At 38.0% G+C, this 18865-nt stretch overlaps 1 protein-coding gene and 1 pseudogene across 1 annotated transcript; one reads left to right on the forward strand and one right to left on the reverse strand.

The window, feature by feature from the left end:
- Positions 1 to 2372: 2372 nt before the first annotated feature.
- LOC107759624 (peroxidase 24-like) lies at positions 2373 to 3985 on the forward strand (annotated as a pseudogene).
- Positions 3986 to 5299: 1314 nt separating this feature from the next.
- On the reverse strand, positions 5300 to 15572 carry LOC107785810 (putative prolyl 4-hydroxylase 4). Its single transcript, XM_075219313.1, has 7 exons — positions 15249 to 15572; positions 14834 to 14891; positions 14642 to 14746; positions 13743 to 13800; positions 6669 to 6844; positions 5924 to 5993; positions 5300 to 5817 (listed from the first exon to the last, which is right to left on the reverse strand). The coding sequence occupies exons 1-7, from the start codon at positions 15368 to 15370 to the stop codon at positions 5522 to 5524; spliced, it is 885 nt and encodes a 294-aa protein (XP_075075414.1). The 5' UTR covers positions 15371 to 15572; the 3' UTR covers positions 5300 to 5521.
- Between the last annotated feature and the right edge of the window lie 3293 nt (positions 15573 to 18865).

Here is an 18865-nt window from a genome sequence, read left to right on the forward strand (position 1 = left end):
TGGGTTCTCGATGTTGATTTCTAGAGCACCTACTATTAGTATATCTTTATTTTGTTTACTTCTCTTTTGTTGTATTGTTGAAACTGTTATAATAGAGTTGCTGTACTCAAAACGGTTAGGTGACTCTTTCGCGGCTGTTAACAGAACTTTGTCCTCTTGACATACAAGACGATGCTCCTTCTTTGTATTAATATATACTTCCTCTTTTTTCCATTTTATATTACACTCCGCTCTTTTGTGAGTGTGTATATATATTAGTCTTTCTTTATCTGTAAACTCTGTGTTCACTCAAGCCTGTCGTATATATATATATATATATATATGAGAGAGGGAGGGGGAGGGGGAGGGGGTGGGACATGGATGAAGCATGATTATCTTACTTTTATGTGTTAGGATCGAAAAAATCAAGTGTCATGCGGAAGCTAGTAAAATAACGACGATAAATCGGATAACAAAAGAGAAATATATCAAAAGAGACATAAACATTTAACGTGGTTCGGTCAATGACCTACGTCCACGGGCGGAGATGAGCAATCCACTATAATAAAAGAGAGTACAAAATATCGAGAGAACAACCTCACGAAGAGGCAAACACAAGTGGCACACTAACACTTGTCCCGTAAAGTTCTCCCCTAAACACGACTCTCAAATTCCATATGGCTACATTGTGAATGCTACTGAACGAGAAGGAAGGATCCTAAATTTATAGAGGTCCAAACCTTTTCCTAGACTAGCCAAATATGAGAGATTTATGGTTTCCTTCCAAAAGAAGGAAAACTCAATTATGATAAAAACATTATCCTTTCCTTAACCAAATATGGTAAGAAAATCAGGACAAACAACTTACATTCGGGACTCAGCAGTGTTTGATTCACGGTATAACTCTGCCTTTTCACAGCAACTCGGAAAGTGGCATTGGATTCATATCTCTGATGGATATTGTTGATGTATTATTTAATTCAGTGCAACTCAGGCTCTTGTTTCACCCTTTTGGTAGTCATTTCAGTTAACATTTGATGAAAATGTATTGCAAAGTTAATTGTCCTTGTATGTGAAAAATGAAATCCTAAAGACTATACTTGCAGTCTCCTGATCATGTTAGATCGATGATCTCGGGCTAGACAGGTTTGTTCTTGGGGGATTGACCTCCATGTTGAACAGGATAAACCTTTAATTTCCAAGGAAACATTAGTTATAACATCTAATGACAGGGGGTCGCTTTTAAACATCAAAGTTTCATGTTTTTTCTTTTGGTTGAGTTTTTGGCTTCAACACTGCTGCGTAGAACATGCAAAATACGTCTCCTTTATAAATGTCTTTATAAAATCGTGAGTGCTTCAAAATTGCACCCCGCATATTTTTTTGCTTGTTTTCTCCTTCAAGCAAAGTCCGTCATTCACCAAACAATTTGTAATTCATTGTTTCAAGGTTTGGGTATGTTTAAAGCAAAGGTTAGGACTTATTAATTAACCTGGAATACAGGGTATTGCAAGTTAGAAAGTAAAATAGGAGGTTGCTCAAGAAAATGTTCCTTTTCACCTTCCTTAGATCTTTATTTTACATTTTTTAACAAGGATAAAGAAGAGTTAGAGGATCTTCGACTTGGATTACAGAAGATACACTAACCAAACCACATAGTTATAAACCAAGGACAAATTAGCGCAAATGAAATTTTTTTTAATAACAAACTGTTACATCTTTAGAGAACTTAAAAGCTGTTTTAAGAAAAGAAATTCCTGAATTTTGGAAAATTCCTGAAAGTTTCTTCTGAAGTTTGGAAAATTCCTTTTCCATTATCATTTCTATTGTTTTTTTTTTTTGTTCTTTATGGTAATTACTTGTAACTTCCTAGTTCAATAAATCGCAAAAGGATGCAGTGTCAGACAGCCATGCACCTTGTTTCTCGGAACGTACGTGTTGACTGTAGTGCAGCTTCTACTTCCCCTCCTAAAGCTGAAAATTGTTCTTTTTTTGTACAAAATATTTTCATGCAACGTGATGTCTATTGCTGGTAATTAAGTGGTAACATGAATCAAAGTCCAACACATAACACCACGGCAGAAGTGCTTTATTTTTGCTATAATATTCATCTCGAATAAAAAATGCTTTTCTTTGGTCAATGACTAATTAACTAATACAAGAAAAATCATGCATGATTCAATGAATTATATAGTATATATGATTGAGAAGCACAATCCATTATTCAGTTAATCTACACGTATCAATTTTTGGTTGGCTATCTAGATAATTCGTGCAAAGAAGTAGCCATGAGAAAGCAATAATTTGAATAACAAAGGCAAATGAGGTATAAAAGTGCCTATATAAATATGGTCCAAAGAAGCATTCGAAGACCAACAACTAACATATTTCGAGTTAATATATAAGTAGTATATTAATTGGATTTTTTGTGTGGAGAAAGAAAAGGGGAAAATGAAGCAAAGTAATCTTGTTTTTCTTCTATTTGTTACAGTAGTAGCTTTCGGGATTTGCAATGCAGATAAGCTGAAGATGAATTACTATCACAAAAGTTGCCCTTCAGTTGAAAGCATTGTGAGGGATATTACATGGAGCAGAGTTGCTGCTGATCCCAGCTTGCCAGCAAAGCTACTTCGCCTTCACTACCATGATTGCTTTGTTAGGGTATGCACCTAACCTCTCTGTGTGCTAAGTTATATATGCTGATAGTGTAATCGTTATTTAACGTTCACGTACAATTAACCTTGTTTTGTTTTTACATTTCCACATGTAATACTTGATTATATTCTAAAAATTAATTGCAGGGCTGTGATGCATCAGTTTTACTAGACTCCACACAAAAAAAACAGTGCAGAAAAAGCAGCCCTACCAAATCGATCTCTAGGAGGTTACGAGGTTATTGACGATATAAAGAAGAAACTAGAAGAAATGTGCCCACATAAAGTTTCTTGTGTTGATATTCTAGCCTTGGTAACTCGAGATGCAGTTTCGTACCAAGTAAGAACATACATACAATATAATGCAGAATGAAAGCTTAATTTTTCTTGCTTTATCTATAATTACTACAATTATAATTGACATATTCGTTTAAATATTTTTTTTATATTATTATAGAACTTAAACTCATTAACGTTTGATTGGAAACAGTTGGGACGATCAATGTGGAAAATTCCAACAGGGAGGAAAGACGGAAGAGTATCAAAGGCATCGGAAGCGTTAGCCACCTTGCCATCGCCATTTGCAAACTTCACCACTCTTTTGCAACAATTTCAAGACAACGATTTGGACATTGTCGATTTAGTTACTTTGTCAGGTAACTCTAAATTAGTACCATGTTTTCTTTTATATGAAACATATATATATATATATATATATATATATATATATATATATATATATATATATATATATATATATATATATATATATATATCGACTGTAACTAAATGATGGATTAATTGTACTTGCAGGGGCACATACCATAGGAATAACACATTGCACATTGGTTGCAAGAAGACTTGACAATTTCACAGGAAAGGGCGATGCAGATCCTTCATTGAATCCCAATTATGCTACAACGTTGAGAACAATGTGCCCTAACCCTATCAATCCAAACACTGTTGTAGAACTGGATCCAAAAAGTTCATTATCTTTTGATAGCCATTACTATGAGGCTCTGAATCAAAACAAAGGCTTACTCAGATCTGATGCGGCGTTAATGACTAACTCCCATTCTGCTCAGATTGTAAGAAAACTGCAAAATCCCCATGTTTTCTTAGCATTTTTCGCCCGTTCGATGAAGAAAATGGGCGTTATTGGAGTCCTCGCGGATGGTGAAGGAGAAATAAGGAACAACTGTAGAGTTGTAAATGCCTAAACTCGCACTAAATACTGGAGCTACAGGATTTTCAAAACGTTTTTCTTTTTAATTCATTGCTTTTTCTCGTTCTTACTGTAATGTGATCATACTGAGATTTTATTGTAATTTCAGAAAGCGTACTACTGTATATTAATTATTTCGGTGAGTTTATTATGTTTCGTTGTCAATCATCTCTTGTAGCGATGTCAATCTTATTGTTTAAAAGCTTTTATTTTATATTTTGCCGCTAATGATTAATGAAAGCAAAGCTTCCCCTTGGACTTAATAGCACTAATTAATAACTTGTACTTCATCCCTTTTATTCCTCCATTTCTTCATTATGAATACTTTCGGTAATATTAACCAAATCTAGTTGTGATGCATCTCACAATGTAGGGGTAAGGTATGTGTATACACTATTCTCCTCAGACCCCACCTGTGAGATTATACTGAGTTTTTTGTTGTTGTTGTTGTTGTTATTGTATATGAGAAGGTTACATTTTGTTAGTATTGTTGGTTTTTTTGGGCTCAAAAGTGGTGTAAATGGGAAATGGAGGGGAAAAAATAAAATTTTGAATTTTTCTTCTTTATATTGGAACATTGTCTCATATTAGAGGGGAAAAAAGATATTTGGAGGGTTTATATGCAATTACACTTCTTCTTGCTCTTAAACAGTTGAGAAGAAGGCAAGTCTCGCGCCGCCGTTGCTCGGTTCAATTTCGGGTTTGGACAATATTTATTTGTTAATATTAACATGTAATGATCATTTTCTAACGGTAACTAATTTTCCCTCTGATTTTATTTTTCCGTTTTATTTTGCGTAAATTACGATTTTCGTAATAGCCGTTTTACGCGAAAGGCCACCTGAAAGAGTTGCACATCTTCGTTTGAATTCAACCTGTTGGCTATAAATACCACGCCATTCCCTCGGATTTTCCTTACGAAATTCTGAATTGTCTGTTTTTTTTTTTTTTGCATTGTTTTCTTACAACAACGAAGTGTGATTTGCTACCACCATTTGTGTTCATTGTTCACTAGTGTTTGAAGTACCGCTACACCAGTGTGATTAGTCCGTTTTATTCTGGGAGAAAATGATCCTAAATCTTGAATATTAAAAGGGGATTAAGTTCACCAAAGAATCATTACGAATTCGGTAGACTCGGATTCATTCATTTCTGATTCATCCATATTTCTGTTTTCTTTAAGTCTCCAGAATTTGTTTTCAAATACAGAATACTAACAAGTATTAGTTTTAAGAGGTCATAATAAATTTCATAAGCACCACATATTGTCATACGAACTTGAGACCCAGTCTCAACCATATACTATCAAGGTGTAAGAACTTTTTTTTTGTCTGGACATCAAGTTACAAGTCCATTTGCAAATAAAAATGCCTAACTGAAGAAAACTTCACTAGTATATTCATATGTTTAGGTTCATCTATGGTTTTTGTCAATATTTTCATTTACCTTGAAGAATACAGAACAGAAATTTACTAAATTATAGCTTTTTGATAAAATTGACAAAGAAGAGAAAAAATGACTCAAGTAGAAGATGCAATGTAATGCTCAAACATCCATTCGCCAAGAAGAAAAGAAAAGAGCATATATAGTGAGAAAATTCGGGTATGTAGTAGAATTGTCAGCCTCTAAATTCAGATTTAGTGGGAGAGAGAAGTATAATGAGTTAACAGGCTTTGCAGCTCTTCCTACAATATCCTGGAAGGCCTGCACTTCCAAGCATATACTCTGGATTCTTGGTGCATTCCCCAAGGGCAGCCCATCTCTTACAATTCTCATCACGGTCGCTGCAATTTCCTTCGGTATCCACAGTTTTGTCAAAGGAATTCACATGAATCCACTTTGTTGCTGACCATTTCTCACCTTGAATGACAGGGCACCCACCATGGAGGCTAAGAGGATCAGGAGTGGCATTTGGATGGAGACTATAGAAAAGAAGGGCATCTCCTTTCCGCGGTTTCACTGGTAAATTCCAAGATAAAGGAAAAAGCAGAGACAGATGACAATAAGTCGCAGCAAATAGAACTATAGCAACAATTTTGAGATACCCTAAATCGTATAGAGTTACCTGGTATGCCCTTCTTTGCACATTCAGACAAGCTGTCATCTACTGTCATCGACCTACGGCGAGGTGCTTCCTGCATGTAGAAAGTTCCAATGTTTGTTGGGTAAGGAATCTGTAGGAACAAATTCAAAAACAAAGAATCCAAGAGAAGACTGTAGTATAAACTTGGTGAAGCTGAAGTGCAAATGTCATGTCATCAGTACCATTCAGTTTATGGATAGAAGAATAAAACAGACTTCTCTAATAAACAAACTTGAGGAATCAATCCAAACAAATCCAAGCAAAAATGCAATGTTCACCAGACCACTGCTTTAATAGTATTGCTTGCTGCAACTGAAATGTGCCATAACTGTAGGAAAAATTCCATTTTCCAACGGAGCTCCATGGTTTTGTCAGCTTTCTGCTGTGCACATATGTTTCAATTGTCACACTACAAAGCTCAATATTCTTTTAGTTCTTGGTTCCCAAAAATATTTTGTTTTGCTATTCAGCATACTTTTACCCTCCAGTATTTAATCCTCCAAAATTTCAATAAAACCACTTCAAAATTAATATATCACCTTTAAACCCACCCCACAAATAAAAGAATGCAGATATTGCCAAGATTACCAAATAACGTACATCTTAAAGTGGATAGAAGCAGAAGACAAACTCCCTCCTTAGAAACCAATAAGCAAAATGCATATATCATTGAACTCGTGGCTATAACAGTAGAAGGAAATCAACACTACATAAAACTTGAAGTAACCTCTGCTTTAGGAAAGACAGTTTCACCACCCTTTTCGACATCAGTGAGATACATAAGTACGGTGGCTAAGCGGTGTCCACCTCGAGCAATATTAATCTTGTCTACAAAGTAATCATAGTGCGGCTCATATTTCTGCCCCTCCTCATATCGCAGAACTTGTAATTCTTCTCCATTCTCTGTACACAAGAAATATCTTACATAATCTGGTAACTTAATGTTGTCTCTCCAAAAATATCTAACCAGCAGAGGCAGTGAAGAACTTAATAGAAATAACAAAGAAAGTATCCAATGCGCTTCGAAAGTTGTTCATATTTTATTTTTAGAAGTGGATAATTCTTGTAACAGGGGTGATTAATAATTTACATCTTAAAGAATATGTAATTAAGGAGTTAACAGTTATTGATATAGAGCCCGTTTGGATGGGCTTGTTGTAAGTTACTTTTGTTACAGAATGAACCTAGACACTTTACACAATGAACATAGACTTTTTCTTAGTAGTGTACATAACCCATATATAGATAGCAGATTTGTAGGAATCTCTTTTATTTCTTTCCTTAGTTAGCACCTGATTGTACATGTATATATATGTATCACTACATAGAATAATATACCAATTTGATTCTTCCGTACCTTGTTAATTACATGGTATCAGAGCCACATCTGTGGCTTCGCCGGAGTTGAGTTTGTCTCGTTGGAGTTGACCAAAACTTTCTGGCAAACACGTGAGGTGCGTGTGTGGTCCATTCTCTGTCCAGCTTTGTTCTCTGAGATCAGCTTGATATTTTCGATCGATTGTTGGTTATCCTCTGATAACAGAACCTTATTTTCGTGAAGAACAGAAAAGGTTGTATTACACCAATTTTGGTCGAGTTTGAGTTCTTCTATTGTTTGGTTTGTTTTTGGGATACTGAAGTAGTCGTGGAACAATATTCTTGCATCTGATTGCTTGTTTGTGAATTGATATTTGTTGGGTCTTCCTTGTAAGACGCTTTGTTACAATTTGAGAGTTGATATTATCTGTTGGGTCTTCCCTTATCAGAAACTTTGTTAGTCTCTAGTTTTATTTGATTTGGGGACAGATTTGTTTGGTTCTCTAATTTGGTTGAGTGGATTATTGGAGTGAAGTTCTGTTAAATAGATTGTTGACTTTGTGTTTACCAGAGATTTGTTTTGGTATCTTTTAGCTTTGGGGGCCTCTATTAATTTAATCGGTTTGTTATTCAAAGAAAAACATGATGGTAAAGAATAATAATGCAACAACTCATAGTCCAACAATCTTGGTTTCGGATGAGTTTCTAAAATTCCTTCAAAATCATAAATCAGTTAAGGAATCTTCTTCAGTTACTGCCTTTGTTGCGTCAGATAAAACATGTCTTATCACCTCTTCCAATAAATGGGTGATCGATTCAGGTGCCACAAATCACATGATGGGTAATCCAAATATTTTTTCTAGCTTTCGCTCACATAAAGCACCCTCTCCAGTTACTGCAGTTGATGGATCAACTTGTAGCAGTGTTGGATCTGGGACTGTTAAACCAACTTCCTCTATTTCCTGCCATTTGTATTAAGTCTACCAAACTTGGCCTTTAACTTGATTTCTGTTAGTAAAACCACCAAAGACCTTAATTGTTGTGTTGCATTCTTTCCCGATCATTGTTTGTTTCTAGATCTTACAACAAAACAGGTTATTGGTAAAAGATATTTATCTGGTGATCTCTACATCCTTGATGAATGGGAGCCACGGTCTATTGCATGCTCTAGTGTTGTGTCTCCCTTTGAAGCATATTGTCGATTGGGACACCCCTCCCTGCCTTTGTTGAAGAAACTTTGTCCTCAGTTTCAGAATATTTCTTCATTGGATTGTGAGTCATGTCGATTTGCAAAACACCATCGCATCTCGTTAAGTCCAAGGGTTAATAAACGAGTTGAGTCAGTTTTTGAGTTAGTTCATTTTGATGTTTGGGGTCCATGTCCCATTGTTTCCAAAACTGGGCATAAGTATTTTGTCACCTTTGTAGATGATTTTTCTCGAATGACTTGGATTTACTTTATGAAGAGCCGCTCTGAAGTGTTTACTCACTTTTCTGCCTTCTCTGCTGAAGTCAAAACTCAATTTAACGCTTCGATACGTATTCTAAGGAGTGATAATGCTAAAGAATACATGTCGGAGTTATTTGAATCGTACATGAGACAACATGGTATACTACATCAGTCTTCATGTGTTGATACACCTTCTCAAAATGGAGTTGCTGAGAGGAAGAATAGGCATCTACTTGAGACAGCTCGGGCACTTTTGTTTCAAATGAAGGCTCCTAAACATTTTTGGGCTGATGCGGTCTCTACGGTTTGCTTTCTGATTAATCGCATGTCGACTACTGTGCTTGGTGGTAATGTGCCTTACAGTGTCTTTTTTCCAAACAAGGCATTATTTCTGGTAGAACCTAAGGTATTTGGAAGTACATGTTATGTTCGAGATGTTCGACCATCTGTTACCAAGTTGGATCCCAAGGCATTGAAGTGTGTTTCCTTGGCTATTCTCGCCTTCAGGAGGGGTATCGATGTTATTCTACTGAACTTGGCAAATATTTGGTGTCAACTGATGTGGTATTTTCAGATACTACACCATTCTTCTATGCACCTCCCATTTCTACAAGTCAGGGGGAGGAAGATGAGTGGCTAGTATATCAGGTTACTCGTACTTTGACAGAACAACAAGATGATGTTCCTCCATCTCCTAGTTCTATCGAGCACCAATCCACTATTCTGCCTTTAGCATCTGCTCCAACTGTGTTAGCAAGACCGCCAATTGCTCAAGTTTACTCGCGGAGGCAACAGACGAATGATACATGTTCTGCACCAATTCCTTCGTCATCAGTTCCTTCATCATCAGATTTGCCTCCACCTGACCCTCCAGAAAACCTTGACCTTCCAATTACTCTTCGCAAAGGTAAACGTACTTGCAAATCCACATATTCTATTGCTAGTTTTGTATCCTACGACCACTTGTCTCCTGCATCTAGATCTTTGATTGTGTCTCTAGACTGTTTCTATACCCAAAACGGTGAAGGAGGCTTTGCATCATCCTGGATGGTCTGAAGCAATGCTTGAGAAAATACATGCCTTAGAGAAAAACCACACTTGGGATTTAGTGGATTTACCCGGTGGAAAGAAAGTAGTGGGATGCAAGTGGGTCCTCACAGTTAAAGTTAATCCTGACGACTCTGTGGCGAGACTTAAGGCCCGACTTGTGGCTAAGGGGTATGCTCAGACTTATGGGGTGGATTATTCAGACACCTTCTCTCCGGTTGCCAAACTTACTTCTGTCCGCTTGTTTTTTTTTTTATGACCGAGAAATCCGTCTGAGGCCGATCCTTTCGACCAATCGCAGCCTTTGAAACTCGGTGGATAATGGGCTCGCCCCTCTACCCTTTTCCACTTAAATACCAGGCTTTGTTTTGCATGGTGTGGGGTCTTGAACCTGTGACCTAAGACACAAATCCACCACCCTTTGCCACTTGAACTAGGCCCTGGAGGCTGTCCGCTTGTTCATTTCTCTAGCTGCTTCTGAGAATTGGCCTTTGCATCAATTGGATATTAAGAATGCTTTTCTTCATGGTGATCTCCATGAAGAGGTATATATGGAGCAACCACCTGGTTTTGTTGCTCAAGGGGAGTATTATGGCAAGGTCTGTCATTTGAAGAAATCCTTATATGGCTTGAAGCAGAGTCCCCGGGCTTGATTTGGTAAATTTAGTGAAGCAGTTCAAGAATTTGGGCTAAAAAAAAGCAAATGTGATCATTCTATCTTCTACAAGTAATCAACAGCCGGATCTATTCTCCTTGTTGTATATGTGGTTATCATAGGGAGTGATTATGCAGGAATCTCTTCTCTCAAGTCTTTCTTGCATACTAAGTTTCATACAAAAGACTTTGGACAACTGAAATATTTCTTAGGAGTAGAAATAACTAGAAGCAGGAAGGGAATTTTTTTATCTCAGAAAAGTATATTCTTGACTTACTAGCAGAAACTGGTAAGTTGGCTGCCAAGCTTTGCAGTACTCCAATGGTTCTTCATTTGCATCTTATAAAAGATGATGGCGATCCATTTAATGATCCGATAGATACAGGAGGTTAGTTAGGAGATTAAACTATCTCACTGTGACTCGTCCAGATATTGCTTTTGCAGTGAGTATGGTTAACCAGTTCATGTCCGCGCCCACAGTTAAACATTGGGAGGCTTTAGACCAGATCCTATGTTACTTAAAAGAAGCTCCTAGACTTGGCATATTATACAGTAATCACGGTCATTCTCCCATTGATTGTTTTGCAGATATAGATTGGGCTGGATCCAAGATTGATAGAAGATCTACTACTGGTTACTGTGTATTTGTTGGTGGAAACTTGGTATCATGGAGAAGTAACAAACAAAGAGTATAGATCTATGGCACAATCCACATGTGAGATAATGTGAATACATCACCTTTTAACTGAAATTGGGTTGAAGCATCCTACTCCATCAAAACTCTAGTGTGCTAATCAAGCTGCACTCCATATTGCCTCAAATCCAATGTATCATGAAAGAACCAAACATATTGAAGTTGACTGTCATTTTATTCGTGAGAAGATTCAGGAGAACTTGATTTCCACTGGCTACGTGAAGACAGGAGAGCAGCTAGCCGATTTGTTCACTAAAGCATTGAATGGCACTCGAGTTGATTACCTTTGTAACAAGTTGGGCATGATCAATATATATACTCCAGCTTGAGAGGGAGTATTACAGAATGAACCTAGACACTTTACACAATGAACATAGACTGGTTTTTAGTAGTGTACATAACCCATATATATATAGCAGATTTGTAGGAATCTCTTTTATTTCTTTCCTTAGTTAGCACCTGATGTACATGTATATATATGTATCACTACATGGAATAATATACCAATTTGATTCTTTCATACCTTGTTAATTACAATTTTTAAGCCAAAAGCCATAAGTTACGAATTTTAGCTTTTGACTTTTGGCTTATTTTTGTCATTTTAGCTTAAAAACAAGTGTTTAAAAGCACTTTTTTACTTTATCCAAACACTACAAAATGGCTTAAAAGCCATTTTGGCTTAAAAGCACTTAAAATAAGCCAATCCAAACGGGCTCATAGTCTACAAGAAGTACAATTATCAACAGTTAAAATCATGAACTTATGACAGAATTTCTGATAAGAACAGATCCATTCTAAAACAACAGAAAGAGAAACAGAATGGGATAATCTTTGAAACTAAGTCGGTTTCCTTTATTCTAGTAGGTTACGCTCTTTGACGTTCACCACATTATGCCATTTTCTGTCTTAAAGCATAGTCAAATTCAACATCTGCTGAACCTTACACAGTTGGTTCTGTCAAATGATACAGTATAAAAGAAGGAACTTTCAATTAATGTTCAGTCAGCTACAAACATTTTCCTGAAGTTAGTAATTTTGTAACATGACAAGATAGGTAACGAATTAAAGAGAATCTTCAATTTGCAACTAACTATTGATGAGTTCAGATAAAATTAACATAGAATTTATCTTTCAGAGGAAGGCATATGATGATAGGCTATAATTGCGTATTTTAGTCGCTTATTACATTCAAATTTACTGCACTTTAATTGAGTTTGAGCTTTAATCGCTAGTGTCTTGCACTAATTATGTGTTTTATGCCTTGTAGGATTGATTCCGAGCTATGTAGATGTTATGGAATGAATTCAAGTGATTTGGAGCTTTAAAGTCTGAGTAAAAGCCCAAGGAATTAAGCTGGGATCGTATTCAGGGATCAACGGATGATAAAGCAACAAAACGAAGACTCGAGTAGGCATATTACATACTGTCTAGTAAAATGCACATAACTTTTTGCTCAGAACTCCATTTGGGCTCCACAATATATGGTTGGAAAGCTAACTTAAAGGGCTACAACTTTCATGTTTTACGTTTTTTCAAATTCCAAACGGAACAGGGTGAAAAGCGCGGTCGAAACCGCGACCGCGAAGCTGAGGCGGGCTGAGGCAGTATACCTGCCATATACCGTGGTTGACCGCGTTTGACCGCGGCCGCGGCAGTCCAGACGTGAAATATTGTCCTTTTTCGCGTAGGAGAAGTTATAATTGTTTGGGCCCGACCCTACTTGGTATATATAGATGGAAAAACGGTATTTTTAAGGGGGGGACACACTTTTGACATAAAAATTAGACCTAAGGAGGCTAAGAACACAATAGGAGCAAGGCGGGGAATTCTTCAACGAGTTTTTCCTTCCTCTTCCTATTTTTTATTGTTGGTTATGATTTTTAGTATTGTAGTTTTACATACTATTATGAATAGCTAAATTGTTATCTAGGGTTTTGATAGAACCTTTTGTAGGATAAATTCTTGTTATGTTTTTATACAATTGAGCCGTTGGATTTCTCTACTTGTTCAACTACGTGTTTATTGTTGTTGATTGAATGGCCATCGATTGACTATGCCTATTTATTATGTGTTGCTTGTGAAAGGATACATATTTAGGTGATTGTTGAACAACGTCACTCCTAACGTATGTAAGAAATCAATACAGCGGGTTTAAAGGTAGGTTTAGAAATAACAAAGCCTTGACGTGGTCATAATGAGCGGTTAGATAAAGCCAACTAGCGTAGTTCGAGAGAATATGTCTAGTAAATTGTTGTAGTTGCTCGACAGAGAATTACGGCACCTAAAGTGCTCACGATCAGTAGATAATACATTGGCGAAATTGTAGGGAATATAGCTAGAAGGATTCCGACAATTGGGGAAATCATAACTCTAGACCTCTTTAATTTAGTCTCCAACCCTTTGTCTCGTTAGTTGATAATTTTACCGTTTTCTAGTATTTGCTAGTTAATTAGTTAGAAATATAAATCTCAATCTTTATAATTTAGAAAATTGTTCAAACTAGTCTTTTTAGTGATATTAAACAGATATAGCTAAGCCTTAGTTCTCTGTGGGATTCGACTCCGGACTTTTAGACCGGATTATATTTGCAGCAACCGCTTATCCTTTTTAGGACTAGAGTTGGGCGTGATCAGCATACCTTTTGGTAGGAAAGTCCAAGTTGCTATCTTCTCCTCTATCCCAGAAACAATAGGATCCTGCAGCACGAGAGGCAAGAGAAGATTTCACAAAATCAGAACGGGAAATGCAGAAGTTATCAAGTATGAAGCAATGAGTTTGTCTTAAAACAACTGATACCATCTGAAGCCTGTAAGAAGTCATCAGCTATTATTAAAGGGAGCAATCATCAAATTATTAGATTAAAACAACTGTGTCAGGGATGGGGCGGGTATTGCCAAGTGGATCAAAGGCAGTGGATTGTGAATTCCGAACACGCGGATTGAGTACCTGTCGTTCACCATCAGTAGAATATGTGTGAAATACTCTGATACATAAAGGAACCAAATCTTGTTTAGAGATGTTTAAGATACTTTGCAAAATAAAGAAAAATAAAACACACACCCATAAAGCTCAATTCTTGGATATGCCTCTGTGGACAAGGATACTTCAACCAATTCCCCCTTATCTGGTACTGACATCATGGTTTAAGAAATAAACCAGAACGTAAAAAATAAACTACTTGGTATTTGGATACTTAGAAATAGTAGGGGATCAATACCCAATTTGTGGCTTGCAGAGAAATTACAAACTACCAGACACATCAACTGGGAAGAATTACGAATCAAAGACTATTATCACCGGGGATCATCTAAACCCAGCACGATCTCCTACCAGACTAAGTGATGGAAAATGTTCATTCAAAGCTTGAAAAGTGAAGATCCAGAAATTCCAAACACTAGCACAATGATAATGCAAGTGAGCATATGGAAATTCGAGCTGTATAATCACATTATTGACAGATATAGCACTAAAGTCGTCAAATTAAATGTATCAAAAGGAAGATACAATATAGTAAGATGGATAAGTGTGAAAACGAACCTTAGCTTTGGGAATGAACATTCCGGAGCTAGTCCTAACCTCACTGGTCTTACTATTTCCAGACTCATTATCTGCCACAGCCGATCTCTTCAGCTCCGATTTTGCCTACCGCAATCCCCAAAGTCAATACAAAATTCAGCTTCGAACACAAAACAGATCAAAACATACTATTAAATAGAAAATGACACTCACGAGAGATATCAAGTGATTGCATTCTTCATCCGTAAGAAATCCTTCATATACAAATGCTCTGCAAGCAATCAACATATTATTTGGCGAAACAGAAACAATTTCATTAAAAAGTTGAAAACATAACACGTTTAATTACGATTTTTTTATTTTAGTCCCTATGTTTCAATTTATGTAAACTTATTTCCTTTTTAGTCCATGCTAAAAAGAATGACCTTTTTCCATATTTGGAAACAATTTACATTTATGCAATGATTTATAGCTACACAAAATATATGTGCTTCATTTTATACCACAAGTTCAAAAATCTTCTTCTTTTCTTGAACTACGTGCTCAGTCAAATCAGTTCACATAAATTGAAACGGAGGGAGTATCATTTTAAATAGGGAATTAACAACTAGTAGAAGCAAAAAAATACCTAGGTTTCCATGAAATTTGCTTGGCTTTGGATGGATTGATGATCGCTGAGCTGGACGATTCGCGCACGAAAGTTATGATGAAGAGGAAGAAGAAACGAGCGAACTGCAAAGAGTTGTTCATGAGTTCAAGCAGTTGAGTTAGGGGAAGTGTTCCAGTTTCGAACGTATCTAATTCTGAATCTAAATCCAGTTGACTTGAAGTAGTAAACTGACAGAAGAGATAGAGATAAGTTCCTATAGGCTGGCTGCTATAGACTGAGCTACAAAATTACAAACCACCGTGTCGGAGAAGTTTTATTGCGTTGTTTCGTAAAGTTATGTACCTTAATTTTCCACAAAACAATATGAGACACAAAATAAAAAGTTTCGCCGTATTGTGTGGGTAATTTGTATTCACTTATCTTTTTCACTATAATTACATCTCTCGCCCTAAGAACGACACTAATTGAACTATCTTTTTCTAGTAATAAAACCAATTCTACCGCCGATTGTTAGTTTTTCTTTTTCACGAAAAATAGGCTAGGTAGGTATAAACCCTTAACCGCAATGAATAAATAATGATCAGACTTAATAAATACTACATGTATACAACATTTTGTTTGACCAAAAAGTTTTAGGTCATTTTTGTTAAACGAATTTAATAAGAAGATAGAGGTCAAATCTTAACCAAAGACAATCACTTCTAGATTAGGAATCACAAACAGATATAAACCACTATAGTTGAGTGTGAAAGGCCAATATAGTCCTACTTGTACTCCACAATATAACGAAAGAAGGCAATTTACATAATATCAAATCGAAAAGAGAAATAGCAACAGAAATAATTCACCCGACTGTGGGCTAGACCGATTTGTATTTTCTTGAGAAGGTTGAATTACAGATAAATACCAAGATTCTAAGCTTTTTTCTCATTTTGGCGATGGATCTGAGGTCATGGACCATCTTTCCTCTCTGAAAGGTGTGTTCTTCTTGGATCTTTGGACTGCCCCCTTTTGTTACTCTCTCTCATAGTATTTATATAAAACACTTTCATTACCCATTGGTCTTTAACCAGTGTACCCCCTCTTTTGTATATCATGTGGAATAATCTTTTAAAATGGCTAACTGTCGAACTAGCCGCACGAGCCTCATGAGTGCTCGACTTCAGCTATAGTTGTGCCGGTGTGTTGCTTCCTAACCGTGACTTCGGCTTGGCCGACCCCAGGCCGTTCTCCCTTAAATAGACTTCTTTTGATCAGATTTTGACCCATACAGTTAGTCCCTCCGCCTATCGAGGTCGTCTTCGGAAGAGCTCGATGGGCGGACCCCGCCGATTTGCGAGTTGAGAAATCTAAGCATCTTGATCGAGGTGCGAACCCTTGATGGCGAGATAATGATGTGACGCTTTAAGATCTGATCCTAACCGTTACGTCAGTTTCGAATGACATTAATCTGTCATGCGTCATTATGGCGCACGTTTCCGATGCGTTACGTTGTTACCTGTGCCTCTTCCGTTCTGGAGTTAATGTGGCGGCATTTGGTTTTCCCGCTCGGGATGTTTGTGTTCTTATAAATAGAGAAGAAAATTTCTTATTTGGGTTACTGAGTTTCTTAATCCTTCGAAAAGCTTCAAGTTTTCCCTTCTCCTTCTTCTGATTCTTGTGTTTCCATCTCCCTTCCTATAAAGTTTCCTGCCATTATTACCCTCTTCTCCTCAGCACTCCTCATCTACGCAACCAACAAGGAGATGACTAGTGCATCCTCTAACTTTGATAGAGCCGCCGGCGCCCCTGTGTCGGAAACTGATATACCCTTTCATGAAGAAGGGGTAGTCATGGCGGAAGATGAGAATTTCCCCACTGTGGATGAAATAATTCCACGTTCGGGGAAGACCAGGACTAATTTCAAAAACTTTCCTGACGGTGAGCCTAAACCCGTTGTTTCTGAAATGGATGTTGCGGCGCTCACTGCACTCAAGGCTAAATGGAGGATTCCTGACTACGTCGAACTTATACCTGTGGGCAACGATGTCGTGCAAATACATCTCCTAGGGTATTGCGCGTTTTACGCTTTCCCGTTCGTCATTGGTTATACACTTCCCTTCTTTCTCTGGAGGAGGACTTCTGTCGTTATTATGAGGTGTGCCCGACTTAGCTCTCTCCGTATATATACAAGCTCTTCCTCATGCTTACCAAGTACACGGAACTTGCCGGACGGGGGATTTCTCTCTGTCACTTGCTTTACCTCTCCGTACCCAATTCTCACAGGGGTACTATGATACATCTTCATCACCACGGGGCCAAGGGCTTGGTAGTGAAGATGGATGATAAGACTAATCGCCGCTTTTGGGCGAACTTCTTCTTTGCGAGGACGGAGCACGTGGTGTCAAATCCTAATGGGTTTCCTGAGGAGTGGAATTATGCCCATAAGTTTTTATTTTTTTTCTCAAACGTCTGCTCGTTGTCCCCTTTCGATGATCTGATTGTTCTTCTTTTTCTCTTTTTGTTTGAAGTCGAGAAGGAACCTCCTCCGCTAGTTGCTGATATCCGTGAGTGGGTGAGCTAGGTTTTGCCCCATTCGATGAGGATTCATGAATGGTCGTCGTTCCCCGAGAGATTCGGGCGTAGACCCTCTGCTAGTGAGTCATCTCGTCTTGCCCTTGGTCACTTTACCCTTTGTTTTGTATTTTCCTCCCCCCTATTTCCTCTTTCGTTTAAGCTTCTCTTATTGGTAGGTCGGAGGGTCACGAGGAGGGCGAGGGCTCCCATACCTGCTTTCCGTCAGTCGAGTCTCTCGATTGAACCTGTACCTATTGCGGTTGCAAGTGAGAGCATTCAAGCCGCTACTACTTTAAAGACTACGGCCCCTCCTAGACTCGGCCGTTGGGAAGTTGCTCGTCAGGAGGAAGCTCTGATTCCCGCAGTTCATTTGATAGAAGAATCGTCTCAGGACGATGGCGAAGAAGCTCCATTAAAGAGGCGGAGAATAAGGGCTTATGAGGTACCCGGGATTGAGGGGCCTTTGAGGGGCGATCCCGTGTTGGCAGTGCCTGATCCTGATGGTGATGCTAATTTAGACGAGGAGATCGTATTACCCTTGGGTGTGGAGGTGGTGCCCATTTCTGGCATGGGGGATTCTACCGTGGTAGGGGGCAGAGCTCAAAGGCTGTTGCGATCATTCCGAGTGGTCCATCGACTTCACAACAGGCCCGTGCTCCCTCTTCGGCCAGCGAGACGGAAAAGGGCATGGTTACAGATGACTATGAATCTAGTTCAGATATTGACCCTGAGGACATAAGCATGTTTGAGGCGGGGTTCACTCGAGTTGAGGTGGGAACAACCGGTTCCTCCCGCGTGATCGAGATTTCTTCGGATTGCGATTTGTTAGAGGACACAGTAAGCCTGGTGCCCCAATTTGCCCTTCTTTGTTCCACCACTGAAAGTAGGGCCCTTTAGGAGATCAGCGATGCTGGCCTGTCACGGGGCGTAGCTGGAATGGCTTTGAGGGTGAGTTCTTTATTTCTTTCTTCATTTTACGTCTTCCACTCTTGCTGACTTTTTCTTTCTGTTCTCTTTTCTTTCTTTAGACTTTTATTTTGGAGACTGAGAGTATCCTCCATGAGGAGGGGCGGGCTACC

This window comes from Nicotiana tabacum, chromosome 8 (assembly GCF_000715075.1).
Source record: "Nicotiana tabacum cultivar K326 chromosome 8, ASM71507v2, whole genome shotgun sequence".
Classification (NCBI taxonomy): domain Eukaryota; kingdom Viridiplantae; phylum Streptophyta; class Magnoliopsida; order Solanales; family Solanaceae; genus Nicotiana; species Nicotiana tabacum.

Coding starts and splice junctions, on each gene's coding strand:
- LOC107785810 (XM_075219313.1), bottom strand. CDS start 15,370: ATGAACAACTCTTTGCAGTTCGCTCGTTTCTTCTTCCTCTTCATCATA. Junction 6,845..13,742: donor TTGGACTTTCCTACCAAAAG/GTATGCTGATCA, acceptor TCTTGTGTACAG/AGAATGGAGAAGAATTACAA. Junction 5,994..6,668: donor CTGTCTTTCCTAAAGCAGAG/GTTACTTCAAGT, acceptor TTCTACATGCAG/GAAGCACCTCGCCGTAGGTC.